General features: G+C 44.1%; 1 protein-coding gene across 1 annotated transcript in view; it reads right to left on the bottom strand.

Annotated features, from left to right (window-relative positions):
• Positions 1 to 24,657, bottom strand: part of GABRA5 (gamma-aminobutyric acid type A receptor subunit alpha5) — a 349,153-nt gene that overhangs the window by 56,237 nt on the left and 268,259 nt on the right. The window contains exon 8 of the mRNA XM_069757828.1: positions 11,912 to 12,064. Within this exon, the coding sequence (XP_069613929.1) occupies positions 11,912 to 12,064 (153 nt within the window). The remainder of the gene's footprint in view (positions 1 to 11,911; positions 12,065 to 24,657) is intronic.

The following is a 24,657-nucleotide window of genomic DNA, read 5'->3' as shown; positions in this document are numbered from 1 at the left end:
TGAACCCCCAAGTGTTTCACTACAGTTTATAACGCAGAGCCGTGAAAATAAAAAATCTTTTTGTTTTCCCACAAAAATTATTTTTTAGCCCCCAGTTTTGTATTTTCCCAAGGGTAACAGGAGAAATTGGACCACAAAAGTTGTTGTCCTATTTGTCCTGAGTACGCTGATACCCCATATGTTGGGGTAAACCCCTGTTTGGGCACACGGGAGAGCTCGGAAGGGAAGGAGCACTGTTTTACTTTTTCAACGCAGAATTGGCTGGAATTAAGATCGAACGCCATGTCGTGTTTGGAGAGCCCCTGATGTGCCGAAACAGCGGAATCCCCCCAATTATAACTGAAACCCTAATCCAAACACACCCCTAACCCTAATTCCAACGGTAACCCTAACCACACCTCTAACCCTGACACACCCCTAACCCTAATCCGAACCCTATTCTCAACTGTAAATGTAATCTAAATCCTAACCCTAACTTTAGCCCCAACCCTAACCCTAGCCCTAACCCTAGCCCTAACTCTAGCCCTAACCCTAACCCTAGCCCTAGCCCTAATCCTAACCCTAGCCCTAACCCTAGCCCTAACCCTAGCCCTAATGGGAAAATGGAAATAAATACATTTTTTTATTTTTCCCTAACTAAGGGGGTGATGAAGGAGGGTTTGATTTACTTTTATAGCAAGTTTTTTAGCGGATTTTTATGATTGGCAGCCGTCACACACTGAAAGACGCTTTTTATTGCAAAAAATATTTTTTGCAATACCACATTTTGAGAGCTATAATTTTTCCATATTTTGGTCCACAGAGTCATGTGAGGTCTTGTTTTTTGCGGGACGAGTTGACGTTTTTATTGAAAACATTTTCGGGCACGTGACATTTTTTGATCGCTTTTTATTCCGATTTTTGTGAGGATGAATGACCAAAAACCAGCTATTCATGAATTTCTATTGGGGGAGGCGTTTATACCGTTCCGCGTTTGGTAAAACTGATAAAGCAGTTTTATTCTTCGGGTCAGTACGATTACAGCGATACCTCATTTATATCATTTTTTTATGTTTTGGCGCTTTTATACGATAAAAACTATTTTACAGAAAAAATAATTATTTTTGCATCGCTTTATTCTCAGGACTATAACTTTTTTATTTTTTTGCTGATGATGCTGTATGGTGGCTCGTTTTTTGTGGGACAAGATGACGTTTTCAGCGGTACCATAGTTATTTATATCTGTCTTTTTGATCGCGTGTTATTCCACTTTTTGTTCGGCGGTATGATAATAAAGTGTTGTTTTTAGCCTCATTTTTTTTTCTTTTTTCTTACGGTGTTTACTGAAGGGGTTAACTAGTGGGCCAGTTTGATAGGTCGGGTCGTTACGGACGCGGCGATACTAAATATGTGTACTTTTATTGTTTTTTTTTTTATTTAGATGAAGAAATGTATTTATGGGAATAATATTTTTTTATTTTTTTTTTCATTATTTTGGAATATTTTTTTAATTTTTTTTTTACACATTTGGAAAATTTTTTTTTTACTTTTTTACTTTGTACCAGGGGGGGACATCACAGATCAGTGATCTGACAGTTTGCACAGCACTCTTGTCAGATCACTGATCTGACTAGCAGCACTGCAGGCTTCACAGTGCCTGCTCTGAGCAGGCTCTGTGAAGCCACCTCCCTCCCTGCAGGACCCGGATCCGCGGCCATCTTGGATCCGGGCCTGGAGCAGGGAGGGAAGGAGGTAAGACCCCCGCAGCAATGCGATCACATCGCGTTGCTGCGGGGGGCTCAGGCAAGCCCGCAGGGAGCCCCCTCCCTGCGCGGTGCGTCCCTGCACCGCCGGCACATCGCGATCATGTTTGATCGCGGTGTGCCAGGGGTTAATGTGCCGGGGGCGGTCCGTGACCGCTCCTGGCACATAGTGCCGGATGTCAGCTGCGATAAGCAGCTGACACCCAGCCGCGATCGGCGGCGCTCCCCCCGTGAACGCTGCCGATCGCTATGACGTACTATCCCGTCCAGGGTCAGATAAGCCCAGGGCACCTCGACGGGATAGTACGTCTAAGGTCACAGAGGGGTTAAATCACAGATATATGTCACACAAAGTAGTTAATAAGTAACATTTTCCCCATGTCTACTTTAAATCAGCACAATTTTGAAACCAACATTTATTTTTAGGAAGCTATAAGTTTTAAAAGTTGATCAGCAATTTTTAATTTTTCCAACAAAATGTACAAAACCATTTTTTGGGGGGACCACGTCACATTTGATGTCACTTTGAGGGATCTATATGACAGAAAATAGCCCAAAGTGACATCATTCTAAAAACTGCACACCTTAAAGTGCTCAAAATCACATTCAAGAAGTTTATTAACCCTTCAGGTGCTTCACAGTAATTTTTGGAATGTGGAAAAAAAAGAACATTTAACTTTTTTTCACAAAATATTTACTTCAGATCCAATTTTTTTATTTTGACAAGAGTAAGAGGAAAAAAATGGAACATAAAATTTGTTGTGTAATTTCTCCTGAGCATGCCGGTACCCCATACAAGTGAGAAAATCACTGTTTGGGCGCATGGCAGAGCTCAAAAGGAAAAGAGCCATGTGACTATTTGAATACAAAATTTGCTGGAACAATTGGCAGACGCCATGTCACATTTGGAGATCCTCTGATGTGACTAAACAGTGAAAATATTTTGGAAACTAGACCACTCAGGGAACTGATATAGATGTCTCATGAGTACATTGAACCCTCAGGTGCTTCACAAAAGTTTATAACGTTAAGCTGTAGAAATAAAAAAAATCAAATTTTCCCCACAAATAAGTTTTTAGTACAAAATATTGCATTTTCATAAGGGTAACAAGAGTAATTGCAGCATACCATTTGGTGTACATTTTCTTCTGAGGACGCCGATATCCAAACGAGGGAGGCAACTACTGCTTGGGCACACAACATGGCTTGGTAGGGAAGGTGCGTCATTTGACTATTTGTATGTAAAATTTCCTGGAATCGTTAGTGGACATCCTGTCCCATTTGGAGAGCCTCTGATGTGCCTAAACAGTGGAAACCCCCACAAGTGACCCAATTTTGGAAACTTGACCCCTCCTGAAATGAATTTAGATGCGTGGTGAGCACCTTGAACTACTAGGTGCTTCACAGAAGTTTTTATCGTTGAGCTGTGAAAATAAAAAAAATCACTTTTTTCTCACAAAAAATGTTATTTTGGTCTGCAATTTCATAAGGGTAACAAGATAAATTGCACCATACAATTTGTAGTACAATTTCTCCTGAGTATGCCCAAATGAGGGAGAAAACTACTTTTGAGGCAAAAGTGCAAAGCTCAGAAGGGAAGAGGTGCTATATTGGAGGTCAGATTTAGCTGGAATTGTTTGAGGGTGCCATGTCACATTGACAGAGGCCAGGAGTAGCCAAAACAACAGAAACCCCCTATATGCTTCGCAGGCACAAGTTTCATTGTTCTGTCTGCTAGCCTTGTTCCACTCTTTTTTGTTATTTTAAAAATTCTCCAAAACCCTCCCAAAAAATTATACAGTCTGTTATGTCAGGCTGAGGACTGTTGTGTCTGTGGTGGAAAAACCGTAGTTTTGCAGGCATACGTGTCATAGTTCTGTGTGCTAGCTTTGGTCTCCTTTTTTTTTTTTTTTTAAATTCACCCCCAAAAAATATATTTTATACAGTCTGTTATATCAGGCTGAGGCCTGGTGTATCTGTGGTGGAAAAATCGTAGCTTTGAAGGCATACTGATCAGATATAATTTTGCTCCAAATAAATACATTTGTGTTGAGCTTTTGAGATATTTCAGTAATCCATTTAAAATTGACAAGGCAAGGGGCAAGGGATGGGGAAGAAGACGTGATGCTGATGGTGCATACAGAGGACGATGCCGTGGCCAAGCTGAAAGTGGGCCACAACAAAGACCTTCATCTTCTCGCTCGACCTTCCTGTCCCAGTTTCTAGGGGATTGCAGCACACCACTATTGAAGCCAGAGCAGTGAGAAAAGGTTATTGGTTGGATAGCGGATAATGCTTCCAGTCACTTAGCCACCATCCACCATGTCCTAAAAGTCTGAGTAGCCATGAGTGTGGACCGGATATTCCTCACTCTGATCCTCCTTCCTCCCACCATGCCGAGTGCCCTGAGACAACTGATCCCACACTTGGACACTCCGAAGAGCTGTTCATTTTTCCCTTTCAAGATTCTGTACTCTCTCGGCCGGTCAACTTGAAGTGGGGAAAGATGAGATCGCATGTAGAGCTGCCCAAAGCTTGGACCAGCCCCGGTCACATGAAGGCAATGGTGGGAAAGTGTCACAAGAGGTGGACGATGATGAGACACAATTGTGAGAAAGTCAGGAGGAAGAGCAGGGTGCGGATGTGGAAGATGAGGTGGTGGATGACATAGTGACTGACCCAACCTGGCAGGAAGACAGCAGCACACATGGGGAAGGAGGCATATCACCTCTATAGGCAGGAAGAAGCAGTGTGGTGTCCACAGACAGAAGGTGTGCATCTGTTCCCCGTAACACCAACATGAGGGAAGTTGCCATTACAACTGTTAGATCTTCCCGAGTCTGGTTATTTTTTAAAGACTCTGCCGATAAACCCAAACAGGCCATTTGCAGCACCTGCATGCCCACATCAGCAGGGGTAGCAAAGCTACCAGCCTGACCACCACCAGCATGATCAGGCACATGGCAGCAAAGCACCCGACTTTGTGGGCTAACACCCAGGCTCCAGGAACACTGTCTGCAGGGGACACCACTGCTTCTTCCACTGTTCTGTGTAAAAGCCAATCCCCAGTCCACCGTGCATGTGAAGATGCTTCTAGCCCTGCACCTGTTGTTGCCCACAGTTAAGCCCCACCATCAACAAGCCCGTCCACATCCTTGTCCCAGCACATCCTTCAGTTGTCTCTACCGCAGTCATTGGAACTCAAGAAAAAATAACCAGCCAATGCCCCCCAGGCCACAGTACTAAATTCTAACATTCTCTTCTGCTTGCGCTCGAAATGTTGCCTTTTAGGCTCATTGAGACAGAAGCTTTCCACAACCTCATGGCGACGGCCATCCCAAGGTACTCGGTCCCCAGTCACCACTATTTCTACTGGTGTTCCGTACCGGCATTACACCAGTACGTGTCCCACAACATTACCTGTGCCCTTAACAATGCAGTTACTGGGAAAGTCCACCTAACCATGGACACGTGGACAAGTGCTTGTGGCCAAGGACAGTGCATCTCATTGACGGCACACTGGGTTAACATAGTGGAAGCCATGACTCAGTCGGACCTTGAGATGGAACACATCCTCCCCACACCGAGGATTGCAGGCCTTACGTCAATCAGGGTTGCCCCCACAGTCTACAGCTCCTGCACCTCCTCCTCCTCTTCAGCCTCCATCTCTGAAATCAACACATCAGTCAGAAGCTGGAAGCACTGCATCACTGCCTCAGCCAAGCAGAAACAGGCTGTGCTAAAGCTAATCTGCATATGTGACAAACCGCACAATGCTGAAAAGTTGTGGACAATGCTGAAAGAGCAGTCAGATATTTGGATGACACCGCTGAACCTACAGCCAGGCATGGTCATGTTTGACAATGGCCGGAACCTGGTGGCGGTTCTGAGGCAATGTAACTTGCTTTGCTCATGTGCTTAACCTCGTGGTTCAATGTTTCCTTAAAAGCTATCCGGAGCTGCCGGATCTGCTAGTGAAAGTACGCCATCTGTCTGCTAATTTTAGAAAGTCAGTTACAGCTTCAGCCGCCCTTGCCAGGCTTCAGTAGCGTTTGCAGCTTCCGGCTCATTGACTGGTGTGTGATGTCCCCATGCACTGGAACTCTATGCTGCATATGTTGGAAAGGATTTGTGAGCAGAAGAGGGCCGTTGTTGACTACCAACATCAACAAGGTCGATATTTGGTTCAGACTCCACACATAAGACCTCAGGAGTGGACATGGATGTAAGACATATGTACCATCCTACAAAACTTTGAGGACTGCACCAAGATGGTGAGTGGCGATGATGCCATAATTAGCATCACCATCCCACTTCTCAGCATTCTGAAAACCTCTCTGCTCACAATTAAAAAGGATGCATTGCAGGAAGAGCACAAGGACATGGATCAAGGAACCATGCAGGAGGACTACACTCAGCCCAGCCTTATGTCTTCCCAACCTGGATTGGTAGGCAATGAGGAGGAGGAGGATGAACAGGAGATACTTTCATACGCTATAGACGGTACTACAAGCACAGCTGTCATACCATCTGTTCAGCGGGGATGGCCTGAGGACAGGGAGGAGGAGGATGAGGATGAGGAGGAAGTGGACAGCATTGTTAGTCATCTTGTTGGTGAGGACACGGAAGTCTGGTACGCACGGCCGACTTTATGTTGTGCTGCGCTTCATGTGACGCTCGCATTATAAAAAATTTATGTGACACTCATTACTCGTTGATGACACTTCTAGACCCATGCTACAAGGAGAACTTTTAATCTCTTCTGCCAGAGGCAGAGAGGTGTACTAAAATGTTGCAGTACCAGAGGGTCCTTGTAGCAGAATTACTTAGAAAATTCACATGTGAGAATGCTGGCAGCAGACGTCAGAGTTTGATGTACAACCAAGGACTCCAAGCGAGAGAGACAGAAGTACAATCCAGCTCAGGCAGGGAACAATGGCCAAGTTCTGGGAAAGTTTTCTCAGACCCTCCCATCATGCCGTGACAGAGGCAAGGGGTGCTGTCTCAAGAAGTGCAATGTTTGGGAAGATGCTGAGGGAGTACCTTGCAGATTGTACAAACATCCTCTGGGATTTCTTTGTGCCTTTTAATTATTGGGTTTCCAAGCTGGACACGTGACATGAACTGGCTGTTTGGGAAGATGCTGAGGGAGTACCTTGCAGGTCGTACAAATGTCCTCCGGGATTCCTTTGTGCCTTTTAATTATTGGGTATCCAAGCTGGACACGGGGCATGAACTGGCTCTCTACGCCTTGGAGGTCCTGGCCTGCCCTGCTGCTAATGTTCTGTCAGAGCGGGTTTTTAGTGCTGCTGGTGGAATTATAACAGATAAGCGTATTCGCCTGTCAACTGAAAATGCTGACAGGCTGACTCTTATAAAAATGAACAAGGCCTGGATTGGGAAAGACTTCTGTACACCACCAAGTGAAAACAGCGAAACATAAGTTTTAATACATTTTCTTTTTTGGGGAGGTGTATTCTCATGCACCGCTTCACAACCACACATGGTATACGCTTCCAGATTTGGTCTGTTTGTTGTTATCTTCCTCCTTATCCTCATCCTCATCATCCATAACCAGTAGAACACAAGGGTGAATGGATTCCATGATGCCAAGGTCACAATTTTTTTGTGGAAGGGTGTTTTTATGATGCTCGTTGCTAATTGGAAACCAAAACAAATGTTACTTCCACAGGGGGAAATGTCATAAAAAGAGATGTTTGTCTATTATTCCCATCAATATACCTAATTTGGACGTATGAAACAGAAGATGAATGAAATTGTTGAAGAACTCCCCAAAACATCAGTGATCCTCCTCCGTGCTTTACAGTAGGAATGGCGTTCCTTTCACTATAGGCCTTGTTAACGTCTCTCCAAATGTAATGTTTATGGTTGTGGCCAAAAACGTCAAATTTTGGTCTCATCACTCAAAATTACCTTGTTCCAGAAGTTTTGAGGCTCGTCTCTGTGCTGTTTTGTGTATTGTAGGTGAGATACTTCATGGCATTTGCGCAGTAATAACTTTCTTCTGGTGACTTGACCATGCAGCCCATATTTCTTTTAGTATCTCCTTATTGTGCATCTTGAAACAGCCACACCACTAGTTTTCAGAGTCCAGTGTTTCAGCTGATGTTATTTGTGAGTTTTTCTTTGCCTCCTGAACAGTTTTCCTGGCAGTTGTGGATGAAATTTTTGTTGGTGTACCTGACAATGGTTTTGTATTTACAGAGTCCCTGATTTTCCATTTGTTAATCACAGTTTGAATGCTGCTTACTGCCATTATCAATTCCATGTTTTATACAATTATTTTGCTTTCCCCATGACTCACAATCCAGAAACATCAGTAGCTGCATGAAAGTATGTCTTGATCCCCAAAACTCACTCTGCTTTTATGCACACACACTGATTACAAGCAAACGGGTCACAGGTGAGGATGTTACCTTTAGTAGCCAGTAACCAATTTGTGTCAACTTCTGTGCATGTTATCAGGCCAAAATCGCCAGGGTATGTAAACTTTTTATCAGGGTCATTTGGATGTTTTGGGTTGTCATTATGATTGAAAAAGAGAAAACGCAGTAGTTTGACAATAAATGGCTTCACCCAACCACTAACGAGTGTAGAAAATGTTTTGGTGTTATCATTCATAGTCTCTGAAAAAGGCCAAGAAAGCTAATATTTTGCAGCGGTATGTAAACATTTGAGCACAACTGTATATCCCCATACATCCTTGTAATATATCTTTTATCCTGGTATATGTCCCTTATCATGCAGCCCATCGTGGTAATATGGCCTTTATCCTGGTATATGTCATTTATCCTGGACCCCATTCTAGTAATATGTCCCTTATCCTGGTATATGTGTCCAATCTAGCCGCTGTTCTTTAATGCATAGAGAAAAATCCACTCAACTCTCATCTGCTCTCAACACCACACGGTGTCCTCTTCTGAAGCCAGTCACTGAGTTCAGCGTGCAAGCAATAGGAGCGCATGATGTAACTGTCATACACCCTGTCATGTGCGCGCCGATGTCAGCTGCTGGCATCTGATTGGCCATTAGCTCGTATTGCCGCACATGGACCCAGTGGGTCTGTGCGCAGCAATACATATCAACTGGATGTTTGGATGTTTGTAAAAGCCGTGGACCGGGGTAGGCTCTACAGGATACAGGGAAACCATGGACAAGGAAAGCAGTAATCACTAAACTTATCTAATGAAGTTGTACTGTTAAACACAGACTGAGTGAGCTTCTACCAACCAACTAAATGCAATAGGCTAATTCACATACACCAGGTCAGAACTGACCGGGACCACAGTGCTGTGTCACTCAGTAGGCACGGAAATGTTGACTACGTTACTATAATTTACCTAGTTGTGCCCCTGTCTAGCGCGGCTATCAAGCATTTATCTGGAAAACTGGAACAATCAAATGAATGCCAGGGGTAGCCAATTGGTGATGCAGCACAGTAGCTTACAAACCTAACAAAATTACTCTAAACCAACTAGGTAGAACCTAGAAGTTATTGAATTATACACCATTATGTTCAATTTAAAGACTATGTGAATGCAATGGACTGCTCCTCGAAACACTTCTGTATACTCTGGTAGATTCCCCTTACTGTTATTATTTCTGTAAGTCACAAGTGGTTCAGCAAACTGAGTCTGATGGGCACTGATGCTTTTAAGTGCCTGTATCTGCCTGTCTGACTTTGGCACCAAAATAACTGTGTTTGCGTGCACGCTCTCACTGTAATCTTCTTCGTGGGAATAAGCACAGGACTTACCGACCTGTGTCTAGTCATTGTATCATTGCAGAGATGAGCCTGCCTGGACGACTGCTGTTTGACCAAAAGATGCTGAGTGCATTGTATCACAGCCTACTTGAAGGAGGGCCCACCAGCAAGTCACAGATGTTGAATCCTAGGGATCTTGGCTTTGCTGCTTCCTGTGGACATTGTCACTTCAAACTTCTCCCCTGACAGTGAAACTGTAACATGATGGTATTCTCTGCTACCTGGTGCGGTCATTGTCTGCCTGGAAAACCCAACTCCGCTGATGGTGCTCTACAAAGAAGTCACCTGTCCTCCTACTTCCAGATCTCACCTCCCTCTCCCAAGATGGCCAGTGAACAAACCCCTTCCTGCCAGGCACTTCCTCCCAATTGCTGGCTCCATTCGATTCTGTCCAAATTGCAGTACAAACCAGCAGAACAGAGCCAATTTAACATATCATAAGTCTCTGCCAACAGAATAGCTGTTTCTATGTCTCCTCTCAGCACTATGTAACTGTGAATAAAAATCCTGCACAAACTACTTTAAGCCAGACTTATCTAGTAGTGATGAGCCAGTGTGCTCGTTACTTGAGATTTCCCGAACATGCTCGGATGTTCTTCAAGTATTTGGGTGTGCTCAGAGATTTAGTTTGTGTCACTGCAGCTGCATGATTTGCGGCTGCTAGACAGCCTGAGTACATGCAGAGATTGCCTATTTGTTAGGGAATCCCACATGTATTCAGGCTGTCTAGCAGCCGCAAGTTATGCAGCTGCGTCGACACAAACTAAATCTCCGAGCACACCCAAATATTTGGAGAACACCCGTGCATGCTCGGGAAATCTCGAGTAATAAGTATACTTGGCCATCACTATTATCTAGCCTTTACAAGGGAAATAGCGGCCTCCTGTGGCTGGTGGTTAGCACTGCAGGCAATATTTTATTCAATGCCCATTACTAATAAAATAGAACAGCTGCTGCAAATTATATGCAAAAGGTTAATAGTAGGTGATGGTCAGAGGCATATTGCCCTTCACCTCACATATGTCCGAGGACACACATCCAGTTGAACTATCTGCTGGTCGGCAGGCCGCGATTTCTGCGACCATGGTCATTATGCCCTTGCCTGTTAATCTCTGAATCTGCAAAGAATATTCTTAAATGTGTAATTATAATTCAGCTTAGCTTACTAATAGAATTTAGTACACCCACAGCATTACGCAAACATAAAGAAACACTGTAGTATTTCCACCTATCAAATATTTATGGTAGATACTTCTAATATTCTGTAAATTTTGCATCCTTTAATTTTCATTGCAGCCATTGGGAATGGTTCAGCATGTTAATGTGGCTCTTGGACCAAAAACGGTTTTGCACCTCTGCTGTACGCCATCAGTTTTATACTTTTGTCCAATTCCAACAGGAAGGAATTGTGGTATACTCTATCAGATATTGTATTATGAAACATTCTTCCCTAGAAACATTGTAGCCCCCAAATGTTGGTAATGACTGAATAGGTATATCTAAAGCCATCCACAACCTGTCTCCTCATACATCTGTGACTTCGTCTCCCGGTACTACCTGCACACAACCTCTGATCCTCACAAGATCTCCTTCTCTACTCCCTTCTTATCTCCTCTTCCCACAATCGTATACAAGATTTCTCTCACTTATCACCCCTACTCTGGAACCCTCTACCACAACATATCAGACTTTCGCCTACCATCGAAACCTTCAAAAAGAAACTGAAGACCTACCTCTTCCGGCAAGCCTACAACCTGCAGTAACCACCGATCGACCAAACCGCTGCACGACCAGCTTTACCCTCACCTACTGTATCCTCACCCATTCCTTGTAAATTGTGAGCCTCTCGCGGGCAGGGTCCTCTCTCCTCCTGTACCAGTTATGACTTGTATTGTTTAAGATTATTGTACTTGTTTTTATTATGTATACCCCTCCTCACATGTAAAGCACCATGAAATAAATGGCGCTATAATAATAAATAATAATAATAATAATTTGTCATTCCCTGACAACATGCAGTTATAGGCATATTTTTTGGTTTTCTTTTAAAGCTATTTTTTTTTTTATCATATCATGCTCAAAAAGTCACCATTTTTCCAATTTTCATACAGGATGCCCTATCTTCATTGTGGAACAATAAAGACATGTTTTTTTTTTCTTTTCTAAAAGAAAACATCCATCCTCTAACACCATAATCCTTGCAGTATTAGCGAATGCTCCCAGATGGTGAGCTGTTATGAACTGATAGGTCTGCTTTCAGTACAAAGAAAAATTTAATGAGATGTACAATTAAATACACTAAAATATATCAAATATATAATTCAGAAACAAGTGCCAGTTACTATACAATATTATGTCTTCCTAAGGATGACTTTACACTTACCAAATACTGTTCGAGCAGGAACTGATTCTCTGTTTAACCAAAATGACACCTGGGATAATATGACGGTCATTATACACGGCAGATAAGTCTGGATAACAAAATAGCCAATTTTTCTTTTTAAATGGAAGTGTGCAGTCATCACTGTGTATTCCCCTAGGAAGGAATGAGAAATACATAGTAAGATGTCCAGTCCAAGTTACGTAAATACATTGCAAACAATTCTGGGTACAAGGAACACAACAACAAATGAGAAGTCAGAACGTAGAAAAGTGATTACTGAGAGCATGATGAGGTCTAGAAAATCCATTGATGACTGATGCTTTCCCTGTGCAAAATCGGATTTCTGTATTTTACTAATCCCTGGTTACAATCTGTGTCCTGCTCTTTGTCATGCATCCTGCAATCAGAATCCTCCCAGCCCAGATGGACTGTATATGGGCTGCACTACCCACTGCGCTGGGCACACAATACTCACTAGTTCTGGGTACAGGATTCAGCACCAGTGCAACCGGGGAACACTGCAGCCCTAACTTTTTTGGCACTTACTTCATTTGGATACTCAAGACATGTCTTATTGCATCGTTGACCTTTTCTCTCTGCTGTTCCTTCTACAAGTCAGGGGAGAATTACCATTTATTTCCGAAAACAATGCGGCCATGATGGTGAACTGGTGAGCTGACATCTTGTTTCATCATTTTATAGAGAAATCATAGTGTCATTACTAGTGATGAGCGAATATACTCATTACTCGAGATTTCTCGAGCACGCTCGGGTGACCTCCGTGTATTTGTTATTGCTCGGAGATTTCGTTTTCTTCGCCGCAGCTGAATGATTTACATCTGTTAGCCAGCATAAGTACATGTGGGGGTTGTCTGGTTGCTAGGGAATCCCCACATGTAATCAAGCTGGCTAACAGATGTAAATCATTCAGCTGAGGTGAGGAAAACTAAATCTCCGAGCACTAAAAAAATATTCGGAGGTCACCGGAGCGTGCTCGAGAAATCTCGAGTAACGAGTATATTCGCTCATCACTAGTCATTACTATTGTATGTTTGAAACATTTCCAAAAGTAGACTCTTTTATTGAATCCATTATATATATATATATATATATATATATATATAGGTCTAATCTGCTGGATTCATAGTATACAGGTGACCTTTTTTTGCAGGCTGATGCAAACTGTTATAATTGTGGATATTGTAATGTTCTTGCTGCACTTATTTGTAGACCAACTGCGCTATGGTCACTGGAAGTATATAAAGAATAAGTATAATACTCCATGAATATCGGATATGGCGGGCAGCAGCATCTTTTATTTTTAACACTATCATATCCAGAGTGTAAAGCTTAGAGGGGACAATGATACCATTACGTGTTGATCCTGTATTATATATGAAACAAGCATTTATGTGACCTGAGGGCACGTGTTGTCAGGATTCCTACTCCTCCTTCTCCCCCAGCATACAATCAGATCAGCCGAGGGAAGCACGGAGCTACCAGAGCAGCAAGCTTTTAAGAGGCGATCAGCACGTGTCTCATCCGGATTAAACCTTCCTTTTCATCTAATGCTTACACATCTGGCGGTTGTGTCTGCATACACTGAGGTACCCTGGCTGCGTGGGCTCCTCAGCTGACACTTATCTCATCCTTATTGGGATGACGTTTATGCTGAAGATCTTGTGGCTTTAATTGAGAGAACTTTGAAAAACTCTGGATTTGATTGATTTTACGATTTTTTATTTTTAGGGTTGCTTAAAGCAAACCATATGAAGTGCACATCACACAGTGTAAATTCACAGTGTTCAACTGCTGCAGTTCATATTTACTTCAGTCTTTGCACTTTGAAAATTTGGCATTAGTTATTGATTTTACTCGCTAATGTAACACCATTAATTCCACAGCACCTTACATAAATGATCATCACTGTCTCCTTTGGAGCTCATAATCTAGATTCCCTATCAATATGTCTTTGGAGTGTGTGAGGAACCGCACGCAAACCCGGGCAGAACATACAAACTCCTAGCAGATTTCGTCCTTGGTGGGATGTGAACCCAGGATCCGTGTACTGCAAAGCTGCAGTGCTAACCACTGAGCTGCATTATGACCAAAGACCTTACAATTTATGCCTAATTGCTGATCTTTTACTCTTGGACTGATGTGTGGAGGATGAATGGCTTTTTATTTAACATTTGTATACATTATTTACTGTATATATGGACGGTAAAACTCAGAATGTGTGTCTTACTACTGCAAATCAGCTGGCATATGCTACCACTTATTAAGTAATTTCTACATCCTTGGCTAAAGCATAAACTTTATCAAATTTGCAAAAAAATATAATATAATAATATCAATCTGGTCACAACTCATTTGCAGTAGTTTTACCGTTACCAATAGTACCCCCCCCCCCCCAAGATCTGAGCCAGAATTCACCTGTAGATTATCTCATTAACCAGATTCATAATAGTATACAGTCTGTTTGTTAGAAACAAATACAGTTCTTTTGATTAGAAAAAATAGAGAAATGGTTATTCCTTCAGAAATCACCAGCATTTGGATGTACTATAAGCAAGGACTTATGCAAAACGTTCCACTGCACAAAGATTTAAACAGATTATCATTCAGAGCGAGGATAAATCTGACACAACAAGGATCAACTGCCAAAGTGCATATAATAGTTCAATTACTGATTAAAATTGCTTATACAGACATACAGTGTATATACTGTATATATATATACCGATATCTATATTTTTATTTACACATATACACACAGGCAAAGATATTGATTGCAATTATTACAGTTGACTAGTGGGCAATTACGGCATTTATTTTCTGTTGCAATTTTTATGGCACAAATAGTGCCCCATTCCGTGATAATGCGCCCCTTGTACCCCCTCATGGTAATAAAGTCCCTTTAGTCACTCTAATAGTGTTACACAGTAAGGATGCCTCCTTAGAGCCTCTTTGCTTTATTAGTAATTTCCCCTTAGTGCTCCCCACTAGAGATGAGTGGTGTTCAAGTCGAACTGTTCGCCAATTTCAAATTCGAACTGTTTTGGGCGGTGTTTAAGTCGTTCGACGAACTCGAACAATTTGCTTAAAATTCGACTGTTCGAGTTTCTGTTCGATAACTGTTCGTTCACCAAAACCATAACTTGATTTGCACATTAAAACTGTTTATCATTGTTAATAGACTGTTTCAGTGTATAGTGGGCAGGGGGGGGGGGGATATAGATATGTGCTGAAATAATGCCGATCTCCATTTTTATTTTCATTCCCGCAATTACAGTGGGGCGGTGCAGTCTCTGAGCCTATCAGCAGTGCACACACACACACACACACACAGCAATGTGCATGTGATGCACACAAGCAAGGGCATGTATCATTGGCTGTTTATGTCACATGTCCTTGCCCTATAAGAACCAGCCATTTGGACCGTCGCCACCATTTCCTCACTACTGCAGCTTAATGTTAGACGGTACCGCTGCTGCTGTGGGCGCTATACAGTCTAAGAATGTTTTTTGGAGCAAATTTTCAGAGAGATAGGTTTAGGGAGTCGGGAGGAGTCAGGACTAGTTGTAATATCAGCCCTTTTCAGGGTAGGTTACAGCAGTTCATAGCACTGTTTGCCAGGCTGGTCTGTGCCAGTGCTGTGCAAGTGTTTGTCACAGCATTTGGTGTAATCTAGCTCAGCCAATCCTTTTGGGCTAGTAGCATTGTCTGATAGTCATCTGAGTAGCCTGCCTGTGAAGCTAGCAACACCGCCTGTGTATCTCAATTTTTACTGCATCTAACCCAGTTAATAGTTTTGGGCCTAGGAGCAGTGTAGGCACGTCAGCAGAGTAGCCCGCCTGTGAAACTAACTATACCGCCTGTGTATCTCAATTGTTACTGCATCTAATCCAGTTAATAGTTTTGGGCCTAGGAGCTGTGTCTGCAAGTCAGCAGAGTAGCCCACCTGTGAAACTAACTACACCGCCTGTGTATTTCTACTTTTACTGCATCTAATCCAGTTAATATTTTTGGACCAAGGAGCAGGGTCTGCACGTCAGCAGAGTAGCCCGCCTGTGAAACTAACTATATCGCCTGTGTATCTAAATTTTTACTGCATCTAATCCAGTTAATAGTTTTGGGCCTAGGAGCAGTGTCTGCACGTCAGCAGAGTAGCCCGCCTGTGAAACTAACTATACCGCCTGTGTATCTAAATTTTTACTGCATCTAATCCAGTTAATAGTTTTGGGGCCTAGGAGCAGTGTCTGCAAGTCAGCAGAGTAGCCCGCCTGTGAAACTAACTATACCGCCTGTGTATCTAAATTTTTACTGCATTTAATCCAGTTAATAGTTTTGGACCTAGTAGCAGTGTCTGCACGTCAGCAGAGTAGCCCACCTGTGAAACTAACTATACCACCTGTGTATCTAAATTTTTACTGCATCTAATCCAGTTAATAGTTTTGGGCCTAGGAGCAGTGTGTGCACGTCAGCAGAGTAGCTCGCCTGTGAAACTAACTGTACCGCCTGTGTATCTAAATTTTTATTGCATCTAATCCAGTTAAGAGTTTTGGGCCTAGGAACAGTGTCTGCACGTTAGCAGAGTAGCCCAAATGTGAAACTAAATATACGCCGGTGTATCTTAATTTTTACTGCATCTAATCCAGTTAATAGTTTGGGGCCTAGGAGCAGTGTCTGCACGTCAGCAGAGTAGCCCGCCTGTGTAACTAACTTCATGCCTGTGTATCTCTATTTTTACTGCATCTAATCCAGTTAATACTTTTGGGCCTAGGAGCAGTGTCTGCACATCAGCAGAGTAGCCTGCCTGTGAAACTAACTATACCACCTGTGTATCTAAATTTTTACTGCATCTAATCCAGTTAATAGTTTTGGGCCCAGGAGCAGTGTCTGCACGTCAGCAGAGTAGCCCGCCTGTGAAACTAGCTATGTCACCTGTGTATGTCAATTTTTACTGCATCAAATCCAGTTAATAGTTTTGGGCCTAGGAGCTGTGTCAGCACATCAGCAGAGTAGCCCGCCTGTGAAACTAACTACACCGCCTGTGTATCTCTATTTTTACTGCATCTAATCCAGTTAATATTTTTGGGCCTAGGAGCAGTGTAGGCACGTCAGCAGAGTAGCCCGCCTGTGAAACTAACTACACCACCTGTGTATCTCAATTGTTACTTCATCTAATCCAGTTAATAGTTTTGGGCCTTGGGACAGTGTCTGCACATCAGCAGAGTAGCCCACCTGTGAAACTAACTATACGCCTGTGTATCTCAATTTTTACTGCATCTAATCCAGTTAATAGTTTTGGGCCTAGGAGCAGTGTCTGCATGTCAGCAGAGTAGCCCGCCTGTGAAACTAACTACACCGCCTGTGTATCTCTATTTTTACTGCATCTAATCCAGTTAATATTTTTGGGCCTTGGAGCAGTGTAGGCACGTCAGAAGAGCAGCCTGCCTGTGAAACTAAAGGCCCCTTCACATTAAGCGACGCTGCAGCGATACCGACAACGATCCGGATCGCTGCAGCGTCGCTGTTTGGTCGCTGGAGAGCTGTCACACAGACAGCTCTCCAGCGACCAACGATGCCGGTAACCAGGGTAAACATCGGGTAACTAAGCGCAGAGCCGCGCTTAGTAACCCGATGTTTACCCTGGTTACCATTCTAAAAGTAAAAAAAACAAACAGTACATACTTACCTACAGCCGTCTGTCCTCCAGCGCTGTGCTCTGCACTCCTCCTGTACTGTCTGTGTGAGCACAGCGGCCGGAAAGCAGAGCGGTGACGTCACCGCTCTGCTTTCCGGCTGACCGACGCTCACAGCCAGAGCAGGAGGAGAGCAGAGCACAGCGCTGGAGGACAGACGGCTGTAGGTAAGTATGTAGTGTTTGTTTTTGTTACTTTTAGGATGGTAACCAGGGTAAACATCGGGTTACTAAGCGCGGCCCTGCGCTTAGTTACCCGATGTTTACCCTGGTTACCAGTGAAGACATCGCTGGATCGGTGTCACACACGCTGATCCAGCGATGTCAGCAGGAGTCCAGCGACGAAATAAAGTTCTGGACTTTATTCAGCGACCAACGATCTCCCAGCAGGGGCCTGATCGTTGGTCGCTGTCACACATAGCGATTTCATTAACGATATCGTTGCTACGTCACAAAAAGCAACGATACCGTTAACAATATCGTTATGTGTAAAGGTACCTTAACTACACCGCCTGTGTATCTCAATTGTTACTGCATCTAATCCAGTTAACAGTTTTGGGCCCAGGAGCTGTGTCTGCACGTCAGCAGAGTAGCCCGCCTGTGAAACTAACTACACCGCCTGTTTATCTCTATTTTTACTGCATCTAATCCAGTTAATATTTTTGGGCCTAGGAGCAGTGTCTGCACATCAGCAGAGTAGCTCACCTGTGAAACTAACTATACCGCCTGTGTATCTCAATTTTTACTGCATCTAATCCGGTTATTAGTTTTGGGCCTAGGAGCAGTGTCTGCACGTCAGCAGAGTAGCCCGCCTGTGAAACTAACTATACGCCAGTGTATCTCTATTTTTACTGCATCTAATCCAGTTAATAGTTTTGGACCTAGGAGCAGTGTCTGCATGTCAGCAGAGTAGCCCGCCTGTGAAACTAACTATACGCCAGTGTATCTCTATTTTTACTGCATATAATCCAGTTAATAGTTTTGGGCCTAGGAGCAGTGTCTGCACGTCAGCAGAGTAGCCCGCCTGTGAAACTAACTATACCGCCTGTGTGTCAAAATTTTTACTGCATCTAATCCAGTTAATAGTTTTGGGCCTAGGAGCAGTGTCTGCACGTCAGCAGAGAAGCCCACCAATGAAACTAACTATATTGCTTGTGTATCTAAATTTTTACTGCATTTAATCCAGTTAATAGTTTTGTGCGTAGGAGCAGTGTCTGCACGTCAGAAGAGTAGCCCGCCTGTGAAACAAACTTCACCGCCTGTGTATCTCTATTTTTACTGCATCTAATCCAGTTAATAGTTTTGGGCCTAGGAGCAGTGTCTGCACATCAGCAGAGTAGCCCACCTGTAAAACTAACTATACCGCCTGTGTATCTAAATTTTACTGCATCTAATCCAGTTAATAGTTTTGGGCTTAGGAGCAGTGTCTGCACTTCAGTAGAGTAGCCCGCCTGTGAAGCTAACTACACCGCCTGTGTATCTAAATTTTTACTGCATCTAAGCCAGTTAATATTGTGAAACTAACTACACCACCTGTGTATCTCAATTTTTACAGCATCTAACCCAGTTAATAGTTTTGGGCCTAGTACCACAGTTTGGCCACTCAGTTCTGCTCGGTTTTCATCTATCCATTGTTGTGGCAACAACTACAGATACAGAGTTGCCAATTAGTTAAGCACTAAAATGAGTGGCAAAAGGCCTGCTGCTGGTGGAAAGGGGAATAGGCATGTTGGAAAGAGAAAAAAAAGGTTGTGTCCGTGGGGTAGGTGGTAAAGCAACAGTAACATCTGCAGATGAAAGACCATCTTCCAGCCAAAGTAAGATGTCTACTTCTTTTCGTGGACAATCTGATATGATCCCTTTTTTACGACCATCACTACAAGCATCGCCAAAAATTCCAGATGAGGCACAAAAACAGCATGTGCTTGAACGGATATCAAGTGCTCGTTCAAGTGGGCTCTCCTCCATGTCAATTTCAACATCACAACTACTCCAGTCCTCAGAGTTGTCACCCCAATTGCACTTGCTTCCTCACAGCTCCCAAGTCTCCAGCCGCCCGTCTGAGCATGGGGTAACACACATGGTTGAGACGGAGTACTGGAAGCACATCAACAACTGCATCCTCAACCCCAACTGTGCCTCAGACCAGAAGTCGTGGTGGCTCTTCAGGTCGCATGGGCTCTAAGCCTTGCATAGCCTGGGCATTTTTGACATTGCTAAGGATGACCACACTCATGTTGTCTGTAAGATTTGTCAACAAAATCTCAGCAGAGGACAAAAATGACTAGCTTGAGTACTTCATGCATGAACCGTCACATGGATATGAGGCATAAGTTGCAGTGGGAAGCTCACTGTGCTACAATGCGGCCTAGTGGGCCGGCTCAACCACCGTGTGCCCCATCAAGTGCATCCGCGTCCTCTTCATCCTCTGTGACTGTGGGGACAGCAGTCGCACATGGTTTTGGACACAGACCTTACACCTTTTTACCCGCAACAGCCAGTGTGATTGGCAGGTCGTCAGGACATTTGCAAGTGGAAACACCTGCTGGTGTTGAGCGCTCTCCGACATCGACACCACATTATGATCAAGGCAACATAACATCTCCACCTGCACCTTCCTCACAGACCAGCAGTTTGCCGGGGACACCCTACTCAACTCCGTCTAAGCACGGCAGCCAGCCCTAAGTCCCTCAGATGTGGACAAGTAAAAGACCATTTCCTCCTAGCCATGACAAAGCTAAGAGGTTGAATTTCTCCATCTGCAAGCTGTTGGCAACAGAAATGCTGCCTTTCCGACTGGTGGACACAGGATTTTCGAGACCTTATGTCTGTCGCAGTGCCCCAGTACCAGATGCCCAGTCACCACTACTTCTCAAAGAAAGCTGTGCCTGCGCTACACCAGCATGTCACACACAACATCACCGCTTCCATGAGAAACTCTGTGTGGGACAGGGTGCATTTCACCACAGACACTTGGATGAGTAGACATGGACAGGGGCGTTAAATGTCGGTGACTGGGCACTGGGTAACTACAGCGACATCAGGAAAAGGGGCTGCTGTCCAAGTCTTGCCATCCCCACGAGTTGCTCGTCGATCCTCTGTATCTAGAAGTTCCTCCACTGCTTCTGCCTCCTCAACCTCCTCTCAGTCCTCCACCTGCACCCAAAGCCTGTCTGGTAATGCCACCCGCGTTGTAACTGCGCAGAAGGAATCCTGCACACCTCCTCACTATGCTGTCACCAGGGCTCAACGGCATCAGGCAGTGTTTACATTGAAATGTCTGGGAAATGTGAGTCACACAGCTGAGGAGTTGTAGTCAGCTCTGGAGACAGAGTTCCATCAATGGTTGTCTCCACTCAACCTGCAGCCAGGGAAGGCTCTGTGCGACAATGCTGCAAACCTGGGTGTGGCCCTTCGCCGGGGCAATGTCACACACGTGCCTTGTATGGCTCATATTGTTTTGAACCTGGTCGTCCAGCAATTTTTATCCCACTATCCCGGGCAAGATGGGCTTCTGCAGAGAGCACGGTCGCTTTGTGCTCACTTCCGCTGTTCGCATCCCACAGCTCATTGACTTACATCTCTACAGAAGTCGTTGGGCCTGCCAGTTCACCGGCTGAAATGCGATGTGCCCACATGGTGGAATTCAACTTTGCCCATGTTGCAGCGACTGTGGCAGCAACGACGAGACCTGGTGCAAAACGTTATGATGCATAGCCTGGGCCAAGAAGATCAAGAGGTGGGGCAAATCACGCTGCAGGAGTGGTCTCAGATCAGGGACCTATGCACCCGTCTACACAGTTTTGAAATAGCAACGCAGATGTTTAGTGCTGACGATGCCATTATCAGCATGACCATTCTGGTGATTCACATGCTGGAGCACACCTGAAACAGTGTTCGGAGTCAGGTGGTGGAACAAGAGGAGGAGGAGAAACAGGAGGAGTCATATGCGGAAGGGATAATATCTCCAAGGTCAAGAAGGTTGGCAGCACCAAGGCGGCTGGCATTGGAGGCTGGGGGAGAGGGATTACCGAGGGCACATGGTAGCAGCCAAGCTGTTGAGGAAGGTGCAGGAGGTGAGGAAGAAGTGGAGGATGAACTGGCACTGGGCATGGAAGACTCATCAGATGAGGGAGACCTTGATCAAATTTCTGTTGTGCGAGGTTGGGGGGAGAGAGCAGACAAAGGAAGCATGATTCTGACCTCCCCACCACCAAGACAACAAGGACTTGGTCCTCCTGGATGCGCAAGACACATGAGTGCTTTCTTGCTGCACTACCTGCAACATTACCTTCGGATTGTCAGAATCCGAAGTAATGTCGACTACTGGGTTGCCACACTCTTAGATCCCCGGTACAAAAGCAAATTTGGCGAAATAATTCCTGCCATAGAAAGGGATTCACGCATGCAGGAGTATCAGCAGAGACTGTTACAGAATCTAACATCTACTTTTCCACAAAACACCAGTGGTGAACGTAGTCAATCTCTGAGTTCTAACTTCCCAACCGTGGGACTATCGAGTCATCACTCAAACCGTAACAGTAACATCGTATCTGGTGGTAACAGCAATTTTTTCCAATCGTTTCAAGATTTTTTTAGACCATCCTTTGCAAGGCCACAGGAGACAAGAAGTCTGACGCACAGCCAACGCCTAGAGAGGATGGTACAAGAGTATCTCCAATTTAACATCAATGCCATGACTGTGGAACTGGACCCTTGCTCATTTTGGGCTTCCAATCTTGAAAAATGGCCTGAGCTCGCCACTTGGAGATCTTGTCGTGCCCCACAGCCAGCGTTCTCTCTGAATGTGTGTTCAGTGCTGCGGGTGGTGTGCTGACAGATAAGCGCACGTGGCTGTCCAGTGACAATGTAGACAGACTAACGTTCATCAAGATGAACAAATCCTGGATCCGCAAGGACTTTTCTACCCCTGTGTCATCTTGGGGAGACTAAAAGCTTGATGATTTTTGAAAATCACCTCACCAACCGTTTTAAAAAACTCTGGTGAAATTGATGCCGCTTAAGTGGTGTATGTGGCTGAATTTTTGGAAAAAATGGAGACTCTTTATTTAGTCTCCTCGTTGAGGTAATGGATAATATGTGCCGCCTTACAAACATCCATGACGACACATTCGAGGAAGCAACTAAACGCCTCAAATAGTGAGCAGGATATGGAGCACCCCATAGGCAAACAACGATCTATGTAGTATGCTCCTTCACAGAAGCAGCCCAATAGGAGGACACTATTCGGAGGCACAGGTAGAAACCAGAACGCCCCCTCAATGTCTGTTTTGGCCATTTGGGGGGCCCCTTATCAACTTCTTGACCCGCCTGATTGCCTCGTCAAAGGAGGTACAGTACATAGTTCTGTACTTGGTTCCGCATCGATGTTGTCGTTTTCTGACCTGCCCCTTGGATATGACAAATGGTGGATTAGTCTGAATGTATTGGGTTCATTTTTTGGCACAACTCCCAACGGGGGTACCACTATGTCTTCTAAGGAAAGTGTTCTGAATGGACCCACCGTTATTCTACCTAAAGATATTTCTTTTTTAATTTTTTTGTCAAGACATCTGGGTGTTGGTAGAGTGATTTTAGATTTTTACTCCAGCTTTTCTTGATTTTAGAAAGGCATGACATGCCTATATCTGTTTCTCCTCCTTTTACTCCTCCACCCCTTTTCTTTTCGCATGACTATATGTAGTTGTGACTTTTCCATGTGTTTGTTGTGTCTTCTGAGCAGCTTGTCAGCTTTTGGACACCTTTTAAGGTGTTTTCTATGTGTTTTCTATGTGTTTGTATGTGTTTGTGTTTGCCTGCCGTTGGTTTCAATGGGGTTCGACGGTGTTCGTTGAAAGTTCGACGAACATTCGTCGAACATGTCCTTCTTCGACGAACCAAACCGAACAGAACCCAAACACTAGGGAGGTGGCTCAACACTACTCCCCACACAGTAGTGATGACCTCTTAGCACCCACAATAGAATAGCTTATTCCTTACACACTATATATACTAAGATACCCTATAGTACTTTTCCACAATATTGTTTACCCTAAAAATATAACTAATGATAAGTCAGGAACTCAAACAACTGAACAGAGGCATCAGCCAAAGGAAATATATTGGTCCTTTGTGACTAAAGGCATCTGACAAATGAGATGGGGACTACAGTATACAGTAAGGGTCTGGGTTAGAAGCAACATGTGGGAGCTCAGAAAACATTGTAAATGCAGAGGATCAGAAAAGAAAGATTTAGCATAAAGTATTTGTAGTTATAGTATACATGTAAACTTCCATCAATCACACCTCAGCCTGTCCTCATTGTACTGTCTATGCACTGGTGGACACAGACAAAGAGGGCCCCTATGCAAGAACAATATATGGGCTCCTTATAATGCACAATTCCACCTGCTTTGGAAGTAGAAATTAGCCTGTTACCTCTTGGATCCCTGCACAGCCACACAGATTACACTAGTGATATCTTCATGTGTCTAGGCCCTGAGGATAAAAATACTGTTAAAAGTGATGTCAGATGACCGACAAATAGTGGTGTGTGAACCCCAAGTTGATTGGGTTTAGTGGGTTCAGCCGATTAAGTAAAAAACGTTCAGTTCAGATACCGGACCAGTACCTGACCCAGAGGCGTAGCTAGGGTTTTGGTCAAGGGGGGGCGTAGCTTCTGAGTGAGCCCCTAACCAGGTAACCTTGATTACAACTCGGTGATGCGCCCTAATAGTGGAGGAGAACCTCAGCAGATGACCGCGCTGTTACTGAAGATAATCTCTATATAAAGACCAATATGGATATTATGGCGGTCAGTGGTAGATAACAGTCCTATGGAACATATAACAGATCACAGCACAGTTACAGATAAAGACTTACCGCTGACATCATTTCTGATGGAATCGTTCATTTTTCCCATCTTTTCCATCTGGCCCAGACCGACATGACAACTTCTTCCAGCAACAACTCACCTGCAGAGAATACAACAAAGACACATTTCACTTCTCATATTCCAGCCCCATCACCATCTATTCCC

This window comes from Ranitomeya imitator, chromosome 3, assembly GCF_032444005.1.
Source record: "Ranitomeya imitator isolate aRanImi1 chromosome 3, aRanImi1.pri, whole genome shotgun sequence".
Classification (NCBI taxonomy): Eukaryota; Metazoa; Chordata; class Amphibia; order Anura; family Dendrobatidae; genus Ranitomeya; species Ranitomeya imitator.
The sequence above is the reverse complement of the archived record's forward strand: the minus strand, read 5'-3'. Positions and strand labels throughout refer to the sequence as shown.